The following is a 20,736-nucleotide window of genomic DNA, read 5'->3' as shown; positions in this document are numbered from 1 at the left end:
GGGTAAGGGCATAAGTAAACCTTTTGGGGCCTGCCTTTCGGATTTTCCTTGAGCACAAATCTAGCAAGTCTTAACATATTGCTCAATGCTCTTTGACATTTCAGGCCGCCAGTAGTGTCGCTGGATCAGTTCTCTGGTCTTTGCCTCTCCCTTATGTCCGGCCAACCTTGCATCGTGGTATTCCCGGATGATCTGTTGCTGCAACTCTTTAGTGGGAATATACAGAGCTCAGTGGAAGTAGGGCAACTGATTACGAATTTCCCTTCCTTCTTTCTTCGCCCACTCTTTCAAGGTCTTTTCATCCATTGCGTCAGAGATACTATGTTCAAGATCAACTGAAGTAATTGCTTCAATAATCTTTTCACTTGGGATAATGGATTGATTTCCTAGGGGTGTCTTTTGATTTTCTGTGTCTATCCTGGACAAGGCATCTGCTTTCCCGTTCTGGGCTCCTGGCCGATAAGTGATGACGAAATCGTAATCATCAAAGTATAGCGACCATCGAAGTTGTCTTGGTGTTAGGGTTCTGGCTGTCTTTAGAAATTTCAAATTTCTGTGGTCAGTGTATACAGTGACTTGATGCTGTGCCCCCATTAAATGATGTCTCCAATCCTTATATGCGTCTTTTATGGCCAAGAGCTCCTTCTCTGTGATTGTATAGTTTATTTCCGCCGGAGTTAATTTTCTTGACCTATAGGCGACTGGATGCAGCTGCCCCGTTAACTTGCTTCGTTGGGACAAAACTCCTCCCACAGCCTGATCTGAGGCATCGGTCTCCACATAAAAAGGTTCAGTCGGATCTGCATGTTGTAGAATTGGGGCAGACGTAAAACTTTCTTTTAGAGAGCGGAAGGCGTCTTGAGCTTCAGTTGTACATTCAAATTTGAGCCCTTTTTTTTAATAGACGGGTGAGTGGTAAAATCTTACGTGAAAATTCACCAATGAATCTCCGGTAAAAATTGGCAAAACCAATAAAGCTTTGTACTTCTTTGACGCTCTCGGGGGACTTCCAGTTTATTACTGCTTCGATCTTTTTGCGGTCCATAAGAATGCCTGTTGGTAAAATTACAAAACCCAAAAATTCAACCTGTGAGACATTGAAAGCACACTTCTCAAGCTTTACAAACAGTCTGTTTTCTCTCAGCTTCTAAGACTCTTCTAACCTGGTCCTGATGGTTTGTCCTTGTTCTCAGAGTAAATAAGGATGTCATCAATGTACACCAGTGCACACTGGTCGATGAATTCCTTCAATACATCGTTAATGAAGTGTTGAAAGGCTGCTGGAGCGTTACATAGCCCATAGGGCATAACCTGATATTCAAATAGGCCGAACCTCGTTCTGAAAGCTGTCTTCCACTCATCGCCCTCCTTCATTCTCACCAGATGGTACGCTCCTCTCAGATCCAACTTCGTGTAAATTGTTGCTCCTTTCACTTGATCTAACAGAACAGATATTAACGGCAATGGATAACAGTTCTTCTTTGTGATCTTATTGATGGCTCTGTAGTCGATGCAAGTCCTCAAATCCCCTTCTTTCTTTGGCACAAAAAATAGGGGCGAGGAGACTGGGGACTGCGAGGGACGAATGAAGCCGTTTGCTAGATACTTATCCAAATATTCCTTGAGGTGATGGTGTTCTTTTTCCGTAAGGGCATACACACGGCTGCAAGGTAGATTTGAACCGGGTTCAATCTCAATTTTACAATCATAAGGTCTGTGGGGTGGTAATTGTTCAGCTTCCACTTCGTTGAATACGTCTTCAAAATCTCGATATTCCTCTGGTATGTCTTGTACATGGATTACACAAATTGATCCTCCAGTCTGACACAATGAATGCGCGGGATTAACCTCTTGCTCCCTCTGCGGACCTCCAAAACAATTTCTTAAACAATAATCTGATTCCATCTTTATGGCTCTGGTGCTCCAGTTGATAGTTGGGTTATGTTCAGTGAGCCAGGGAAGTCCAAGGATTAATTGGAATTGGGGGGCATCGATCAAGTTAAACTGGATCTTCTCCTCCTGTCCGTCATTCAAGATCAAATGTATTAATTCTGTGTGACTGACTATTGGACCTGAAGACAGATTGGTTCCATCTAAAGCTCTAACGGGCTCAAATTTTAACTTTCTTATAGCTTCAATTCCCACCTTGCTTGCAAACTTTAAATCGCAGAAGATTCCGGTGGCTCCTGAGTCGATCATCACTGAGACTTCCCTCAGAGTCACGTGTCGGAATCTGATTTCCATCGATAAAATTAGATGTGGCGCTGCAGATTGTAGAGTATTGGCCACCCTATGTTCCTTTGGAGTCTGATCTAAAATCGCATCCACCTGTTCAACTCCTCCAACAGATGGTGCCTTTAGTTTTCCTTCGGCTTGAAACTTCCCTTGGGTGTCTTTGGACAAGCTCGCACAAAATGGCCTCCCGATCCACAGTACATACAAAGATTGCTGGCTCTTCTCTTTTCCTTCTCTTCTTTGGAAAGAGGACCCCGTATGGTACCAATCTGCATTGGTTCGATGCCCTGCTGACCTTCATAACTTCGTCCTCCTTCCGACCTGATTCGATCAAATCTTGGAACCACCGACTTGAAATCTTTTCTTTTTTCACCTTTTCTTTCCCCTTGGCGGAAATCGATTTCCAGCACCAAGTCTACCAACGCTGAGATTTCTGTGTGTCTATTGGGTATTCCAGCCAATGCATCCTTTAATTCATCTCTTAAACCACGATAAAACACAGCTGCTCTCTTACTCTCAGGCCAGTTGGTTTCCACCACTAGTTTATTGAATTGAGCCAAATAAGAGACCACATCACGATTCCCCTGTTTCAGGTCAAGTAGCTTGTTGTCTACGGCTTGGGATATCCGCCTTCTGTCAAATATTCGAAGGAACTCTTCTTTGAAGTTCTCATCATTTCGCAATATGGGATCGTCCTTTGAAATCAGAGGCAAAGACCAGGATGCTGCATCCCCACTTAGGTATGACAACACAAAGGCTACCCGAGATTGAGCATCTGGAAAAATGGAAGGGCGGCACATGAAGTGTAACGAACACTGCGTAATGAATATTTGAGCCTTCTGTGGATCCCCACTAAAACGCTCAGGTGCCGCTAATGGAATGACGGGCGAGAGGGAGTGAATCACCTGAGTAGTCATCCTATTAGTCCCTTCTGTCAATGAAGCTTGAGCGTCCGACCCAGAACCAAAAGGTTGTCTAAGCCTTTGCGCCAATTCTGCGGTCTCTTTTCTAGAATTTACTACTTCTAATCTGAGGCTCTGGTTTTCCTCTTGGACTGCACTTAACTCTTTTTGTATGGTATCTAATACAGTTCCTAACCCTTGTAAGTCTATTCCCTCAGCCATCTCTGTTCGGGTGTAACATGCAACTTGGGCACTTCACTCTGTCAGACTTCAATTACTGAACGCTACTACACAGGAACAGAGATGCTAGTTCCCAAATCCACCCCGACAGCAACCCAGAGCTTAGTGTAACAAGTCTCTAGAGTGGCTATCTTGGGGGGAAGGGGGAAAAGTGGATAAAATAACAAAAGAGAGAAGAGACTGTTCTGCTGGTTTCTTCGGTAGTCCGTCCTGCAGACTTCTATCGCTGAAGAAGTAACCTGTAGACAAGAGTTCACGTTATCATAGATCATTTAGACCTTAGACCTCTTAACCTCTTTAACCCGGTTTCCTCAATATCTTACCATACTAATTCCAGAACTCAGCTCCTCTTCTATTTCTTTTTATGCTTTCTTGTGTAGTCTCTTCGTTCTTTAACTGTATTCTTTGTCTGCAATTAGAAATAAACAGCTAAACCTAATGCTTATCTTCCTCATGTAATTGTTTCTCCCTGCGTATCTTACTTACTTCTCTATTTTCTTTCTATTCTCTTCTATGTTTTATCTTCCTTGCTTTCTGCCTTAATTTGCAGTTCGTTTTCTTTTACACACCTGCAATATATTTACATTCATAGGTTTAGACTTCTACTCTCTTTTTGACCTGGTATTATTTACGTTCAAATTTGAATTTTACTTACTGTGGTTGGGGTTTTTTCCTATTGGTAATTAACCGTCTGTGTATTTGGTATTTCTCTTCTTATGCTTTTCGTTGGGGTCTTATTACTCTCAGCTTCTAAGCCACTGTCTGACGTTTTCTTCCTGTGGTAAGTATTGTTTGTCTATTTTAACTATTTACAGGTAGCTCAAGAGTACTAGCGTGTAAGGCTAACCACTTCTTCGTTCTTTCAGGTCTTGTCGACTCTGCACATGACCTCAATGCCGGAATACTAAAACTGCCTTCTTCACAGTAAGTTCTTATTACTTATATAGTTCACAGCAATTTACTTCAATTCTCTGACATGACAAAATATACGCTTGATAACTTAGCTTTGTTTTCTGTTTCTTTCTTCAGGTGCTCCGGGTGACGCTGCTTCCTCTCTCCCTCTCTCGTAGCAGTACGAAAGTCTCACAAAAACGGAGAATTGCCGTTCTCCTCATATATCACTTAACTTCCTTGAACTCGGCTTACAACCTTATTATCAACTGACTTCCGAATACCCTTCAGTCCTGATAAATGATAAGCCCTCAAAAACTACACTTTGACTCTTTTTGTTAGCGTGCTCTGAAGCGCGCTCCTGACTCTCTGGAATTCTTGGTGAAGTGTGCAGTTCACAAGCCGCGCGAGCCTCACCTGGGATTCCAGCGCGTTCTCTGCTGAACACTAGAACGCTAACAGCCACTCGGTTCTGGTGGCCTTTTTAGGCGCCATTTCCGAGTCAGCTCCACCCAAGTATCTTCCATTGCACAGGGAGCGTAAACTTTGGGTTTTCGATGCGCAATTAACCCTATCTGTAATCTTGGAGTCCTGACACACTGCTTGCACTATGACCTGTGGGCACCGCAGTCCGCACCACCTCATTCACCATCCTGGTCTCACCGAAGCTGTCGCTGCTGCTGACCTGACACCCGTGACCTCATCGTGGGTGGGGGCACCGCTCAAGTTTCACAACGCAACGCCTTGTCCCACACAACTCCTGCAAACCGGCTCTGTCGCCTGCACCGCAACCTGCTAGCACCGCATCGAGCACCGTCTCTCCCTGCACCGTAAGCCTTGGTCTCACCGACGCCATCTGGACGATCTTCACTGAGCCGCAGCCTGCACCGCATCAAGAGGACACCGTGCCCTGCACCACTTCCATTTTGTGACGCAACCGCAACGGTTGCCACGACCGGTTCGCACCCCGTGTAAGCCGCAATAAGAAAGGTACTGTTACCGAGTCTGTTCATGCTTTTGCTGGCCCTTATCGACGTGTTTGGCTGGAACTGTTAATCTCTGTTTTCAGCATTGCAGTAGCCCAGGATGGAGCTACGATTCGTACAAACTGGTTTTTTTGAGGTATTTCTGCAGTTTAGAAGACATCTTGGAAAGTATCCTTTTTTTTTCAAGTACTGTATTGTGGATTCTTTATCATTTTTAGATCTCGCCTATGCAGCGCGCATGCGCTGCATAGGAGAGACCTTTAGTCATCGGTACAGCTTTGCGGCCAAAAACGTGCACGGGTTCCATTGCCTTCAATGGCAACGTGTGCACGTGTGGTGATTCACTTGCGGGAGCGAGCGGCTGGTGCCATATGTTATCAATTATCGCGGCGCCAGCCGCTCGCTCCCGCAATCGTGCAGGCGCCTTCCTCTCTCCCCCTGCTGCCGCGCGAGCTTGTGCTTGTTGTTTTAATAGAAGGCTCAATGTACTATAGTTAATTCTGTATCGACTGATTTGTCACATATGAGAGGAGGCACCAATAGTGTGGGCTTCCATTCCTTCCACACTGTAGATGTAAATATCAGGAAAGAGTGGAGTAGGAAATGGGTTGCCGACAATGTGATTTTTTATACTTAGCACGCAGACAAGTCTGTCATACACAAGCATGGTCGCCGATGGCGCGAGCCGTTCATTCCCGCAATACTGAAGTAAATAAATGAAAATCGGTGGCCGATAAAGAGGGCTTTTTTTGCAGTTGGTACTTAGACTAATTTGTCGCAAATGAGTGGAAGCGCCGATAGTGCGGGCTTTCATTTCTTCTACACTGGTGTAAACATTAGGAAAAAGTGGAAAAGATTTGCCGACAATTAGTTTTTTTTACATTCAGCACTTAGCCTAATTTGTCATATACGAGTGGAAGCGCCGAGAATGCGGGCTTTCATTCGTTTTACATAGACCTAAATATCAGGAAATAGTGTAGTGGAAAACATCCGCTTGAATTCCAAATTAGAAGAAGCAGTGGCATAGCCAATTGGTCTCGCCTTTGGGACCTTATAAGTATTTAGTTGTGCAGCAGGTCCCAAAGGTGAGACCTATTGGCTATGCCAATGCTTGTTGATCTTGTTTTGAGTATATAAAAATATTGGATATTTTTCTAAGCTGGTGTGGTGTCCTTTTGTAGTGCTTTCACTGTGTTACTGTTGGTTATGTGCAAATGCTTTACACACTGCCTTTAAGATGAGCCTGACTGCTCGTGCCACGCTACCAAGGGGGTGAGCTAGAAGGAAGGGTCCCTACTTGGACAAAGGTGCAAAACCTTGCCAACTAGAGACCTCCATTTCTAACAACTATGAACTTCATCTTCCAGAAAGCAATAAGGGATGTGTTGATTGGTTAGCAGTGTGCTCCCACCACCTCCTTGTTGTGTTCCTCTAGGATTTATGTGGTTGATTGGGCACTGGGGTATGCACTTTAATGTCTTGAAGAGGTACTTCAGCTGATATATTCGAAAAAGCACTTCAAACACCCACAACCTACTTTTTCCCAAAAACGAGCAAGAACTCAGAAAATACATGACCAGAAATGCTAGCATTTGCTATACAAATGCTGGTGGTAAACACACTTATACTTGTGAACAATTCAAAAACACTGTGTACTTACACGTAGCGGGTGGGCACAACCTTATTTGGATCCCCTTAATGTAGTATAATGATTGGGGGATTGATGTAGTGGCAATTGTTTTGCTGTCTGTTTAACACTATAAAACTAATAAAAAGTTTAATAACAAAAAAGAAACACTGAGAGCTGCATCTATCAGAATGCTACTGGGGAACTGATGCGGACTTGCTGAGAATTTGCTTCTTGTCTGCTGCCCCATCCCTTATCACTTGAAGATGCACAGCAAAACCGTATAGACAGCAAAAGTAGTACTGGTCAAGTAAGCATGTCACTGCTGATTGCAAGCAACTGAGCACTGGTAACTCACTTGAAGTGCTGCTTTCAATTTTCCTACTGTCTTGGGAGTCAATACAATAGGTCTCTTCTTCGTCTTTTATGTTGATTGAAACAAACTCGTGCCCTGTTAGAAATAAAGAAAAACATTGAGGTATAATATTGTTATGTGTTGTCCTCATAGAGACCCTCTATCATTTATTTTAGTTTCTGAAAGTCATAACTCCTTGCTGACATCACAACAGTAGATTACAAAACTGGTTATCAACTGTTGTGATGCCATGAAGGCCTTCGAGGCCAGGTGACAGGGCTCTCTGACAGCCTGTCAGCGCAGTTCTGCTTGTCTGCTTATAGTGAAAGCAAAAAGCACAGCTGCAGGAGGGGGGAAGAAAGGCAGGGAAGGTAGTGGGTTTTTGTTAAGGATAGCAGATGAGATGGATTTTGTTACTTACCCAGTAAGCGTCTGTTCTTGGCATGTAGAGCTATAGATTCACATGCTTTGCATACTCCTGTCAAACTAGTGTTGGGCTCAGATGTTTGCAAGTTGTTTTTCTTCAAAGAAGTCTTTCCAGTCACACGGCAAGGTGACTCCTCCTTTCGGTGATAGTGCGCATGGGCATCAACTCCATTGTTAGATTGTTTTCCCACTAGAGGGTGAGAATGAAGTAAGTGAGTGTAGTAAAGAGATGTCCATGCGTAAATAATGAGAACTGCAACAATTACCGGTGTCCAGGGAGGTGGAAGGGCACATTTGAATCAACAGCTCTACATGCCAAGAACAGATGCTTGCTGGGTAAGTATCATAATCCGTTCGAGGCATGTGTGCTGTAGATACACATGCTTTGCATACACTATATAGCAGTATTCTACCAAAGCGGTGGCTAACCAGTAGATGTTGCAGTTGTCTGAAAAACTCTCTTGAACAGAGTTTGGCCTACATTTGCCTGTTGGCATGCTAATATATACACACAATAGTGTTTGGTAAATGTGTGTGGTGTAGACCATGCTGCTGATTTACAGATGTCAGCTATAGGGATGTTACCTAAAAAGGCCATAGATACCCCTATTTAGCGAGTGGAATGTGCTCTAGGGGTATAGATAAATTTATTTTAGCTTTTGCATAGCAGGTTTGAATGCACTTAACAATCCATCTTGAAATACCAGATTTAGAAATAGGAATGCCTTTGTGAGGTGGTGTAAATGAAACAAACAGTTGTTTTGTTTTACGAAAGTCTTTTGTTCTTTCTATATAGTACAATAGAGCTCTTCTGATCTCAAGTGTGTGAACACCCCGTTCTTCTACTGGATCAGGTTGAGGACAGAGCATAGGTAACTAAACTGATTAGTTAATATGGAAAGCAGAAAGCACCTTGGGAAGGAATCTGGTGTTAGTGCGAAGAACAACACAGTCTTAATGGAGTTGAAGGAATATGCTACTTACCAGTATGCATCTGTTCTTGGCATGTAGAGCTGCAGAGCCACACACGTAGGATAGATCGCCATCTGGTGTTGGGCTCGGATGCTTGCAGGTTGTTGTTGTCTTCGGAAGAAGTCTTTGGTCACGAGATAGGTGACTCCTCCCTTGGACTACAGTGCGCAAGGGCATCCACTCCATCCTCAGATTGTTTTTCGCCATGATGGGAAATGATGGAGTTTGTAAAAATAAAGAAAGGATGTCCATGTGTAATGTTTAAGTAAGACGATGCTGGAACAGATACAGGTCCCGGGGAGGTGGGTGGGCGTGTGTGGCTCTGCAGCTCTACATGCCAAGAACAGATGCATACTGGTAAGTAGCATATTCAGTTCGAGGCATATGAGCTGCAGATCACACACTTAGGATAGACTATATAGCAGTGTCTCCCCTAGCGGGGGTCACCTGTATCAGTTGCAGCAGTTTTGAATAAAGTTTTAAGGACAGCCTGACCCACAGAAGCTTGTTGTTTCGCTTGCACATCAACACAGTAGTGTTTAGTGAAGGTGTGTGTTGTAGACCATGTGGCTGCCTTACAAATGTCTTCTAAGGGAATGTTTCCTAAGAATGCCATGGAAGCCCCTATTTTGCGTGTGGAATGCGCTCTAGGGGGAACTGCGTTTAGCCTTGTGGTAGCATATTTTGATACATTTAACTATCCACCTGGCTATTCCGGATTTGGAAATGGGGTTGCCTTTATGTGGTGGAGAGAAAGCAACAAACAATTGTTTGGTTTTGCGAAAAGATTTGGTTGTATCAATGTAATAAAGCAGGGCTCTTTTAACGTCTAAGGTATGAAGAGCTCTTTCAGCTACAGAGTCTGGATTTGGGAAGAACACTGGTAGTTCGACTGATTGGTTAAGATGGAACGGAGAAATGACTTTTGGTAGGAATTTAGGATTTGTTCTAAGAACCACTTACGGTGTAGCTGTAGGAATGGTTCTTGTATGGTTAAAGCCTGGATCTCACTTACCCTTCTAAGGGATGTGATAGCAATAAGGAACGCTACTTTCCATGTAAGGAACTGTAGTTCGCATTTATGCAGAGGTTCAAATGGGGGACCCATGAGCCTTGTGAGGACAATATTTAGGTTCCACACTGGAGAGGTTGGTAATCTGGGAGGAATAATCCTTTTAAGACCTTCCATGAAGTCTTCGATCGCTGGTACTCTAAATAATGACAAATGTTGTCGATTTTGTAAGTAGGCTGCTAATGCTGCTAGGTGGAGATGTATGGATGAGTATGCTAAATTACATCTTTGCAAGTGTAGTAAGTAGCAAATGACGTTCTGGATGGATGCATCCAGTGGGCGTATATCATTGTTAGTGCAGTAAATGGCAAATCTTTTCCATTTTGCAGCGTAGCAGGCTCTAGTAGTAGGCCGTCTGGCCTCTTTTATGATATTCCTGCAGTCTGGTGGTAGGTTGAGGTAACCGAACTCTAGGACTTTAGGAGCCAGATCGCTAGGTTCAGTTGATGTGGATCTGGGTGTCTGATTTCTCCATGGTTCTGGGTTAATAAGGACAGGGAGAGGCGCAGTTTTTGGTGTGGAACTAGAGAGAGTTCCAGCAGTATTGTGAACCAGGGTTGACGCGCCCATGTGGGAGCTATTCGTATCAGCTTGAGAGACTGTTGCCTGAGTTTGCGTACCACGAATGGAATGAGTGGGAGAGGCGGAAAAGCGTACGCAAATCTGCCTGACCAGTTCATCCATATTGCATTGCCCTTAGACTGTGGGTGGGGAAACCTGGCGGCGAAGTTTGGGCATTTTGCGTTTTCGTGTGTGGCGAACAGGTCTATGTCTGGTTGGCCCCATTTTTGGAAGAATGGGAGTAGGACTTGTGGGTGTAATTCCCATTCGTGGATCTGCTGAGTTTGTCGACTCAACAGGTCGGCAATCTGATTGTGAACTCCTGGAAGGTGTTCTGCTAGCAGGTATATGTTCTGGGGAATGGCCCATCTCCAAATGTTCTGTGCGAGCTGGGACAGCTGGAGAGAATGTGTGCCTCCTTGTTTTTGTATATAATACACGGCTGTCATGTTGTCCGTCCGGATGAGGACAGTTTTGTTCTGGAGATGTAATTGGAATGATTTTAGTGCTAGGAATACTGCCAGTAGCTCCAAGTAATTGATATGGAGCCCTTTCTGTTGAGTGGTCCATGTGCCCTGAGTGGTGTGTGTTATGAGATGGGCTCCCCATCCTTTGAGGGATGTGTCGGTTGTCAGCACTATTTGTGGAAGAGGCTCTAAGAACGGCCGCTCTTTGGACAGGTTTATAGTGTTCCACCATTTTCGAGAGCGATGTGAGCGGCTTTCTACCAGATCTGCCAGTTGTCTGTGAGCCTGATTCCACTGACGTGCTAGACATTCTTGCAAGGGACGCATTTGAAGTCTTGCATAAGGCACAATGAAGATGCATGACACCATCATGCCTATGAGTTGCATGAACACTCTTGCTGGAAGAGAGTGTTGGGTTTGAAATTTTGCGATTAGAGCTTGTATTTTGGCTATCCTGGCTGGTCTGGGATATGCTCGTGCTTTGGAGGTATTTATGGTGGCTCCCAGATATTGATGTATGTGGGAGGGTTGGAGATGAGATTTGGGATAGTTTATTGTGAATCCCAAGTTGTGTAAGATTTGAATAGTTTGGTGAGTGTGTAGGATGCATTTGTTGAATGAATTGGCTTTTATGAGCCAATCGTCTAGATATGGGAAGACATGAATTTGTTGTCTCCTGAGATGTGCTGCTACTACTGCTAGGCATTTGGTGAATACTCTGGGCGCAGTTGTTACCCCGAATGGAAGGACTGTAAACGGATAGTGTTGTCCGTCCACCACAAATCTTAGATACTTCCTGTGAGCAGGATGCATGGGGATGTGAAAATAGGCGTCCTTGAGGTCTAATGTGGCAAGGAAATCGCCTTGTTGTAGTAGTGGGAGTACTTGTTGAAGAGTGATCATATGGAAATGATCTGAGTTTATGTAGTGATTTAGGAGTCTGAGGTCCAGTATTGGTCTGAGCGTCTCGTCCTTTTTGGGGATTAGGAAGTACAGTGAGTATACCCCCGTACCCTGATGTTGTAAGGGAACTGGTTCTATTGCGTGTTTTTGAAGCAATGAGAGCACTTCTTGTTTGAGGAGCGCAAGATGTTCTGGTGACATATAGCGTTGCTTGGGTAGAATGTGTGAGGGGTAGTGGTGAGGTCTAGGCAGTAACCATACTGGATAATACGTCTTACCCACTTGTCTGTCGTGATGGAGTTCCAGACAGGTAGGAACTGTTTGAGTCTTCCCCCGACTGGAGTGGAATGGTCTGGGGGGAGTGGAGGAAAGTCACCGTTTTGTGGCAGGAGAGGTACGAGTGATGGTACTGCCTCGACTTCGTCCCTTGGTGTTGTTTCCTCTATATCCTCCTCTAAAATATCCTCTACTGGGGGATGTTTGTGTAGAGGGTTTGAATGTGGAGGAGGTGTCTGCTCCAATGTTTTTGGAGGCTCCTCTGTAGAAGAAGCGTCGAAAGGAGCCACGTGGTTGTGGAGACTGCAATGCTCCCATCGATTTAGCAGTCTTGGTGTCTTTTTTCATTTTCTCAAGTGCAGTGTCTACTGCTGGTCCAAACAGTTGTTCTTGATTAAATGGTTGGCTAAGTATAGCAGTTTGTACTTATGGCTTAAAGCCTGAAATGCGTAGCCATGCATGGCGTCTAAGGAGTACACTTGTGTTTATTGCCCTAGAGGCAGTGTCTGCGGCGTCAAGTGCACATTTAATTGAGGCATTTGAGATAAGTTTTCCCTCTTGTACAAGGTCATTTGCCTGGGCCTTGTATTGGTCTGGTAGGTGTTGTATGAGGTCTTCTAACTGATCATAGTGAGCCCTATCGTAGCGTGCTAATAGGGCTTGGGTGTTGGCGATACGCTAATGATTAGCGGCTTGTGCTGCTACTCTTTTGCCCGATGCCTCTAATAGTTTGGATTCCTTGTCGCGGCGATGTATCTCCCGTAGTTTGGGAGTTGGCGCGTTTCCTTGCATTGGAAACGACCAGAGAATCCAGAGGGAGCTGCCCTTTGATGTAACAAGGATCTTCTGGGGCAGGTCTATAGTTTTTCTCAATTCTTGGGTTGAGTACCCTGGCCCGTACAGGGTCTTTAAATACTTCTGTGGCGTGTTTTATGACCCCTTTAATCATGGGTAAAATTTGAACAAAGTTCTGACAATGTTCAAAAGTGTCTAAGAGGAAGTCTTCCTCTGGTGCATCAGAGTGCATGGTGACGCCATGATAAAGTGCTGCTCTGTGTACTAGTTGTCCAAACCCCAGGTGGTCATCTATGGGTGATGGCTTGGAGTGATATGGTGTGGGGTCAGGCATATCTGGTAGAGGGTATGCCCAGTCGTTCAATTCGTATGGTATCTGGATGTGTGAACGGATTATTAAGATCATCAGGATCACCCCCTCCCCCTAGGTCATCATCATCATCCTGTGGGGGTGGTGTATGTGATGGAGATGGTAGAGGTAATGGTGGTGTAGGCAGAGGGGGTGGGGTAGGAGGTGGTACAGGAGAGGAAGGAGGAATTGGTGATGTTGCCGAGTTCTTCTTCTTTATAGGAAGTGGGACAGGTGTTGTATCCGGTTTCCGTTTCCTACAAGGTACAGCAGTGACATGTCCAGTTTTTGGATTAATATAGATCCTTTTTTGTGTTGGATCTGGGTGGAAAAGTTCATGGTCTTCAGGAACATACTTTGGCGCCGATTTTTTCGGTTCCGATCGAGGTTTTGGGTGATCGGTAGAGTATTTGGCTTTAGGAGGTGTATTATAGTCCTTAGCCGGTGGTTTCGGTGCCGATGAAGGTTTCGGCGCCGAAGTTGAGTCTTTGAGATTGGGAGCTTTCGGTACCGGTTTGTCTATGGGCCTTAGTGTTTTCGGTGCCGAAGGCGTCGGAGCCGGTTTCGGTGCCAAGAGCTCTTGTGTCTTTGGTGCCGAAGGCACAATGATATGTGGTTTGCTCGGGCCCGAGCCACTAGAAGGCTTGTGTTTCTTCGGAGCCAAGCCCGAAGGCGGGGCTTCTGAAGGGTGTTTTCGGTCTCGACTGGGGCCAACTGGGCGAAGTCTTGACCAATGCCATTGGTTTTGGAGGGGTTGGGGTAGGGGCAGTGTTACTCACGCGCTGCCCCGGAGTAATGGGGTCGTCTGAGTCTTCTGCTTCTGAGATAATTTGAAGTTCCTCTGAATCTTCTTCCGGGACATCGGGACCCTCATCGAAGATGTTGTCTGGTTCCAGGGCTGGTCTGTGTGCCATGATATGGCGTCGAGCTCTTCGATCCCGAATGGTCTTTTTGGATCGAAATGCGGCGCAGGCTGGACAGCTGGACTCGTTGTGTTCCGGCGACAGGCACAGGTTGCAGACCTTATGATGGTCACTGTGTGGGAATTTTGCTCCACACTGGGGGCATTTTCGGCGTCCTTTCCATGAGCCGTAGGCCTCACAGCGCGGATAGGTCCAATCGCCCGCGTCGACGTCCGGGACCGGTCCGATGATATTCGATGTCGAGTGAAGGTGCCTCAATGTAGTTTTGTAAAAGTTTTTCGCTTCGAAAGCTTGTTTTCGAAGTTTTGTACCGGAGTAGAAAAGTTACATCCGAACCCAATGGCGGAAAAAAACAACCTGAGGATGGAGTGGATGCCCATGCGCACTGTAGTCCAAGGGAGGAGTCACCTATCTCGTGACCAAAGACTTCTTCCGAAGACAACACCAGATCGCGATCTATCCTAAGTGTGTGATCTGCAGCTCATATGCCTCGAACAGAAGGGTTATTCTAAGGTTAATGCTTGTAGCTCATTAACTCTCCTTAATTAAGATATTGCAATGAGAAAGGCAACCTTTAATGAGAGAAACTGTAAATGACACTTGTGAAGTGGTTCAAAGGCTGGACCCATAAATCTTGTAAGTACAACATTAATATTCCACACTGGTGCTGGGGGAATGTTTGGTGGTGTAACTCTCTTTAAGTCTTCCATAAAGGCTTTAATGATAGGAACTTTGAACAAAGACAAATGCTGTCTGTTTTGCAAAAAACGCAGCTACTGCTGCTAGATGCAACCAAATTGATGTGTAAGCCAGCCCACATTGTGGTTGGTGCAGAAGGTAACAAACAATGTTCTGAACAGAAGCATCTAGAGGTAGAATTTTGTTATTATAGTAGACAAAAAATTGTTTACATTTTGCTGCATAGCAAGCTATGGTAGTAGGTTTTCTTGCTTCCTTTAGAATAGTCATTCAGTCTGGTGGCAAATTTAAATATTCAAACTCTATAACTTCAGGAGCCAAATCTCTAAATTAAGCTCCTTGGGATTTGGATGCTTGATCACTCCATGGTTCTCAGCGAGGAGACTGGAGGTGAGATGTAGCTTTTGGTGTGGATCTACTGAGAGTTCTAACAGGTGGTGCACCACAGTTGACGGGCCCATGTGGGAGCTACTAGAGTCAGTGGGGCCGATTCACAGAACTAATCTGAGACAAACTCCTAAACTTACTACTTTTGGTATTCACAGAAGGCACTTACGATTTTTGGTATTCACAGAATGCACTTACGACTCCTAACCTTATGTCCGCACTCGGGCCGGAAATTCCTCACCCAGACCGTACTCTCCGCACCCGGAGAGTCCTCGCCCTACCTGGACCGTACTTTCAGCACCCAGACCGTACACTCAGGCTCGAGCAGTGATCTCAGACTGGGGCCGGATAAAATGTAATCATGGGCTGGATTGCAATTTTTACAAAAATGGAACATTAGGAATGTGTGATAAATGGTAGAGGATGTCATGAAAACAATTGGGGTAGGGAAAAGGGTACGACCACACACTACATCATAACCCAGAAAAGTTTTCTTCTTTGCAACATGGTACATTCAGTGCACAATTTGTGCTCCCCTCAGTGTTGACTGCACAGCATGAGTGTATGGGTACTATCGGAGTGAATGGATGAGTGCATGAGTAGTGCCTGAGTGGAAGGTTTGGTGGAAGGGTAATGTCTGGGTCATTGGATGAGTGCATGGGTAGCGCCTGAGTGAATGGATGAGTACATGGGTACTGCCTAAGTGAATGCTTGAGTGCAAGAGTCGGTCGGGCCTGTCTAATTCCATGAATTAATGGGTAGTACCTCAGTGATTGGATGAGTGTATGGGCAATGCTTGACTGGAAGAATTGGTGCAAGGTTAATGCATGGGTCATTGGATGAGTGCATGGTTAGCTCCTCAGTGAATGGTTAAGTGAAAGAATAATGCCTGAGTGATTGCATAAGTACATGGGCAGTACCTGGATGATTGCATAAGTGCAGGGGTACTGCCTGAATGATTGGATGAGTGCATAGGTAGTCCCTGAGTGACTTTATTAGTGTAGGTCTAATGTCTTTTTGCTTAGATGAGTACATGGGTAGTGCCGGAGTAAAAGGATGACTGCAACAGAAATGCCTGGGTCATTGGATGAGTGCATGGGCAGTGTATCACTGAATGAATGAGTGCAAAAGTAGTATTAGAGGTAAATGAATGAGTTCAACAGTAGTGATTGCATGAGTACATGGGTAGAGCATTGGTGATTGCATAAGTGCAGGGGTAGTGTCTCGGTGATTACATGAGTGCATGGGTTTTGCCTCTGTGAAATGAAAAATGCAAGGATAATGCCTGTGTTATCCTATTATTGCCAAAGTTGTGCTACAGAGATTAGATGATAGCATGGGTAGTGTTTGTGTGAAAGGATCACTACCTAGCTGATGATATCAGCAACATAATGAAAGTTTTTAAATAGTGTAAAGCATCAACATTATTTTTAATAGAAATAAATAACATAACAGTGTTGACTGCACAGTCAACACTGAGGGGAGCACAAATTGTGCACTGCATGTACCATGATACAAAGGAGAAAACTTTTCTGGGTTATGATGTAGTGTCGGGCCGTACCCTTTTCCCTGCCCAAACTGTTTTGCATGACCTCCTCTACTATTTATCACACATTCCTAATGTTCCTTTTTGTAAAAATTGAAATCTGGCCCATTGATTACACTTTAACCAGCCCCAGCCGGCGATTACGGCTCAAGCCAGAGAGTACGGCCCTAGCCAGATGGTATGGTCTGGGTGTGGAGAGTACGTTACGGGTGCGGAGAGTACTTTACGGGTGCGGAGAGTACAGTCCGGGTGCGGAGAGTACAGTCCAGGTGCGGAAATTCTGGCCCGAGTGCGGACGTACAGTTAGGAGTCGTAAATGTATTCTGTGAATACCAAAAGTAGTAAGTTTAGGATTTTGTCTCAGATTAGTTCTGTGAATCGGCCTCAGTGTGAGTGATGTTTGCCTGAGCCTCCGATCTAGAAATGAAAGAAGAGGGAGAGGCGGAAAAGCGTAGGCAAATATCCCTGACCAATTGATCCATAGGGCATTACCTTTGGATAGAAAGAGTGGGAATCTGGAGGCCTAGTTTGTGCATTGTGCGTTGTTTGCTGTGGTGAACAGATCTATTTGAGGATATCCCCATTGTTGAAAGTATGGAAGGAGAACTTGGGGATGAAGTTCCTGCTCGTGTATTTGTTGTCTCCTTCTGCTGAGGAGGTCAGCAATTTGATTGTTCACTCCCGGAAGGTGTTCTGCCAGAAGGTGAATCTTGTGATGGATTGCCAATTTCCAGATTGTCTGGGACAGTTGTGACAGTTGTGACAGAGAGTTTCCCCTCTGTTTTTGTACATAATACATCGCTGTCATGTTGTCCATGTGGACTAGGACAACTTGGTCTGTGAGATGAAACTGAAAATCTTTCAGCGCTAGAAATACTGCTAGAAGCTCTAGATAGTTGATGTGGAGTAGTTTGTGTTTGTCTTACCATAGACCCTTAATTGTGTAATGATGAAGTTGTGCTCCCCAACCCGTGAGAGATGCATCTGCTGTTAGCACAACTTGCGGAACAGAGTCGATGAAAGGTCACCCTTTTGATAGATTTTGTGGGTTCCACCACTGCAGAGAGTGATGGGTGCGGCTGTCTACCAACACTAGATCTGTTAACTGACCCTGTGACTGATTCCACTGACATGCTATGCATTCCTGTAGTGGACACATGTCTAGTCTTGCATAAGGCACTATAGCAATGCATGACACCATCATTCCTAGTAGATGCATGAAAGTCCTGGCTGGTAAGGTTTGGTTGGTTTGGAACTGCAGCAATAGAGTTTGAATATTGAAAACTCTGGCTACATTGGGGGAGACTAGAGCGCTGTGAGTGTTGAGAGTGGCTCCTAGCTGGGATTGTATCTGGGAAGACTGTAGGTGAGACTTTTGAACATTGACCATGAAACCCAATTTGTGGAGTAGGTGTAGTGTGGTCTGGGTGTGTTGTAAACACTCTTGGTGTGTGCTGGCTTTGATGAGCCAGTCGTCTAGGTAGGGAAACACAAGAATTTGCTTTCTCCTGAGATGAGCTGCCACTACTGCTGGACATTTTGTAAAAACTCTGGGAGCAGTAGTTACTCCGAATGGGAGTACTTTGAACTGATAGTGTTTGCCTACTATCACACATCTGAGATATTTGCGATGAGCTGGATGAATTGGAATGTGAAAATATACGTCTTAAGTCTAGAGTGGACATAAAATAGTCTTGCTGTAGAAGTTGAAGGACCTGTTAAAGCGTTACCATATGGAAATGTTCTGACACTATGTACTGGTTTAACTCGCTGAGATCCAAAAATCGGTCTTAATGATCCGTCCTTTTTGGGGATTAGAAAATAAAGTAAACCACTGAACCTCGGTAGTGTAATGGAACTGGTTTTATGCCTCCCTTTTCTAAGAGAGATTGCACTTCTTGTTTGAGTAAATGTAAGTGGTTTGACGACAGTTTGTGAACATGAGGTGGAATGTTTGGTAGATTGGTGGTGAGCTCCAGGCAATAACCATATTGGATAAGGTCAAGCACCCGTTGGTCTGTTATAGATTGCCAAATGGGGTGAAACTGTTAAAGTCTTCCCCGGACAGGTGTTAAGTGATATGGGGATATGTGGGCAAGTCCTTGTTTGTTAGGGGAAGAGGTGCTACACGGTGTGGGGCCTTTGCCCCTACCTTTGGAATTGTTTCCTCTATATCCTCTTCTATAGAAACCTCTAGAGGGAGAGGATTGATTGTTGCCTTTGTAAGAGGAAGCATTTGGGTCTGAGGAAGTTGTTTTGGACTCTGCTCTGTAATATGAACGGCGAAAAGAGCTTCTATTGGATGGAGACTGGAGCGCTCCCATGGATTTTGCTAATTTGGTGTCCCTTTTCATTTTCTCTAAGGACTGCTCGACTACAGGACGAAACAGGTGTTCCTTTTCAAAGGGGGTGTTCAAAATGGACTGTTGGAACTTCCGGCTTAAACTCCGAGATTCTAAGCCATGCATGCCTCCTAAGGAGAATGCTGGTATTAATCTCTCTAGCTGCGGTGTCAGCTGCATCTAAAGCACATCTTATTGAGGAGTTAGAGATGAGTTTTCCTTCTTCAACTAACTGTTGTGCTTCAGTTTTGTGTTCATCTGGGAGATATTGGAGCAGTTGTTCCATCTCATCCCAGTGTGCCCTGTCGTATCTAGCTAGTAGGCCCTGTGTGTTTGAGATGTGCCAGTGGTTAGCAGCTTGAACAGCTACTCGTTTTCCTCAGGCATCTAGAAGTTTCGATTCCTTGTCTGGGTGAGGTGCATCCCCAGAAGTTTGTGATTTTGCTCTTTTATGAGCAGTGGACACTACTAAGGAGTCGAGAGGTAATTGTCCTTTAAAAAATACTGGATCTGATGGTGAAGGTTTATATTTTTTATCTACTCTTTGAGTTAAAATGCCTGCTCAAACGGGGGCTTTAAAGTTATCATCTACATGCCTCATCATGCCTTTAAGCATAGGTAGTGTATGACTTGACCTTTGCGTGGACTCGAGTGTTTCAAATAAAAATTACCCCTCTAACGTTTCTTTATGTAAGGTTACCTGTGATACTTTGCTGCTCTAGCAATGAGGTATTGGTAAGGCATACTCTCGTCTGATGGGGATGGCTTTGCTTGGTAAAGGTCTGGGTCATTGTCTACTGGAGGGTCAATGGTGTAGTCATTAACTGGGTCTACAGGCAAACGAGTATCATCATTATCATGATCTCTATCTGGATCTGTATGTGGCGATCCCTGAGGTGTTATATGCAAGGGTCCTTTAATTAATTGCTGAAAAGATTGTGGCGGAGGAGAGGGTTGTGGTACAGGATAAACAGGGCTGGTAGCCATGTCCTTCTTTCGAGGGATTTTGACAGTGTCCTGTAAAGGAAGCTTGTAGTTTGGTGGTATCTTTTTTTTTTTTGTTGAAACATTTTTTATTGTTTTCCAACACAACAAGACAACAATCAACTCTCAATCCCCACCCGTCCAGGAAATACCACACATGTAACAGCATCCCCGACTCTCCCAAGGACGGCTCAACCTTCCCACCCGGTCCCTTACCCCCCCCTCCCCCTCCCTCTGTCAGTGTGCCCCCATCTCCTACCCCGGTCCCACTTTCGATGTGTCCCCTCCCCCTGGTCAATACAATACAGGGGCCCAGCCTCTCCCTAAACCAACAGGACCTTCCAGCTAGCCCAGCCCAAAGTGTAGGCGGTCAGGGCCCGCCGTCTCGCCTCTTCTACTCCCCGCTCCCCACTACCACTTCCCCGTCAGACCCACTCCCCTCCGCCCCCGTCTCGGACATCAACCCCTGAAGTTCTACCACCAACGCTTCCCATGCCCGGGCCGTCGCCAGCGCTTTTTCGTCATCTCGCCGGAGGGCCAGTTGCACCCGGAGCGTGCCCTCAGCCCCTGCCCAACGCGCCAATGCTGATCTCCAGCGCAGGAAGTTAGGTCCCCCCCGGGATTTCCAGTGCAGAGTCAATTTCCTCTTGGCCATTATCAGCCCTAGATCATAAAATTTGCTAGTGACCTTCGTGCGGCGAGTGTGGGGGAACCAAAGCAGCAAGCAGGTCCCCATCTCCGGAGCAATGGAGCGATCCGTGACCTGGTTCAAGCAATCCACCACTGCTTCCCAGTAGT

The 20,736-nt window shown here is 45.2% G+C and overlaps 1 protein-coding gene and 1 long non-coding RNA gene across 4 annotated transcripts in view; one reads left to right on the top strand and one right to left on the bottom strand.

Moving 5' to 3' along the window:
* Nucleotides 1-20,736, bottom strand: part of LOC146821046 (uncharacterized) — a 326,636-nt gene that overhangs the window by 59,785 nt on the left and 246,115 nt on the right. For all 3 annotated transcript variants that reach the window (XM_085611981.1, XM_085611980.1, XM_085611982.1), the window contains one exon: nucleotides 7,240-7,332. In XM_085611981.1, the coding sequence (XP_085468107.1) occupies nucleotides 7,240-7,332 (93 nt within the window). The remainder of the gene's footprint in view (nucleotides 1-7,239; nucleotides 7,333-20,736) is intronic.
* LOC146821047 (uncharacterized) overlaps nucleotides 1-20,736 on the top strand; it is a 145,229-nt gene that overhangs the window by 35,780 nt on the left and 88,713 nt on the right. The window lies entirely within an intron of this gene.

The sequence above is a fragment of the Triturus cristatus genome, chromosome 6 (genome assembly GCF_964204655.1).
Source record: "Triturus cristatus chromosome 6, aTriCri1.1, whole genome shotgun sequence".
Lineage (NCBI taxonomy): Eukaryota > Metazoa > Chordata > Amphibia > Caudata > Salamandridae > Triturus > Triturus cristatus.
This window is presented reverse-complemented; position numbering and strand designations above follow the sequence as displayed.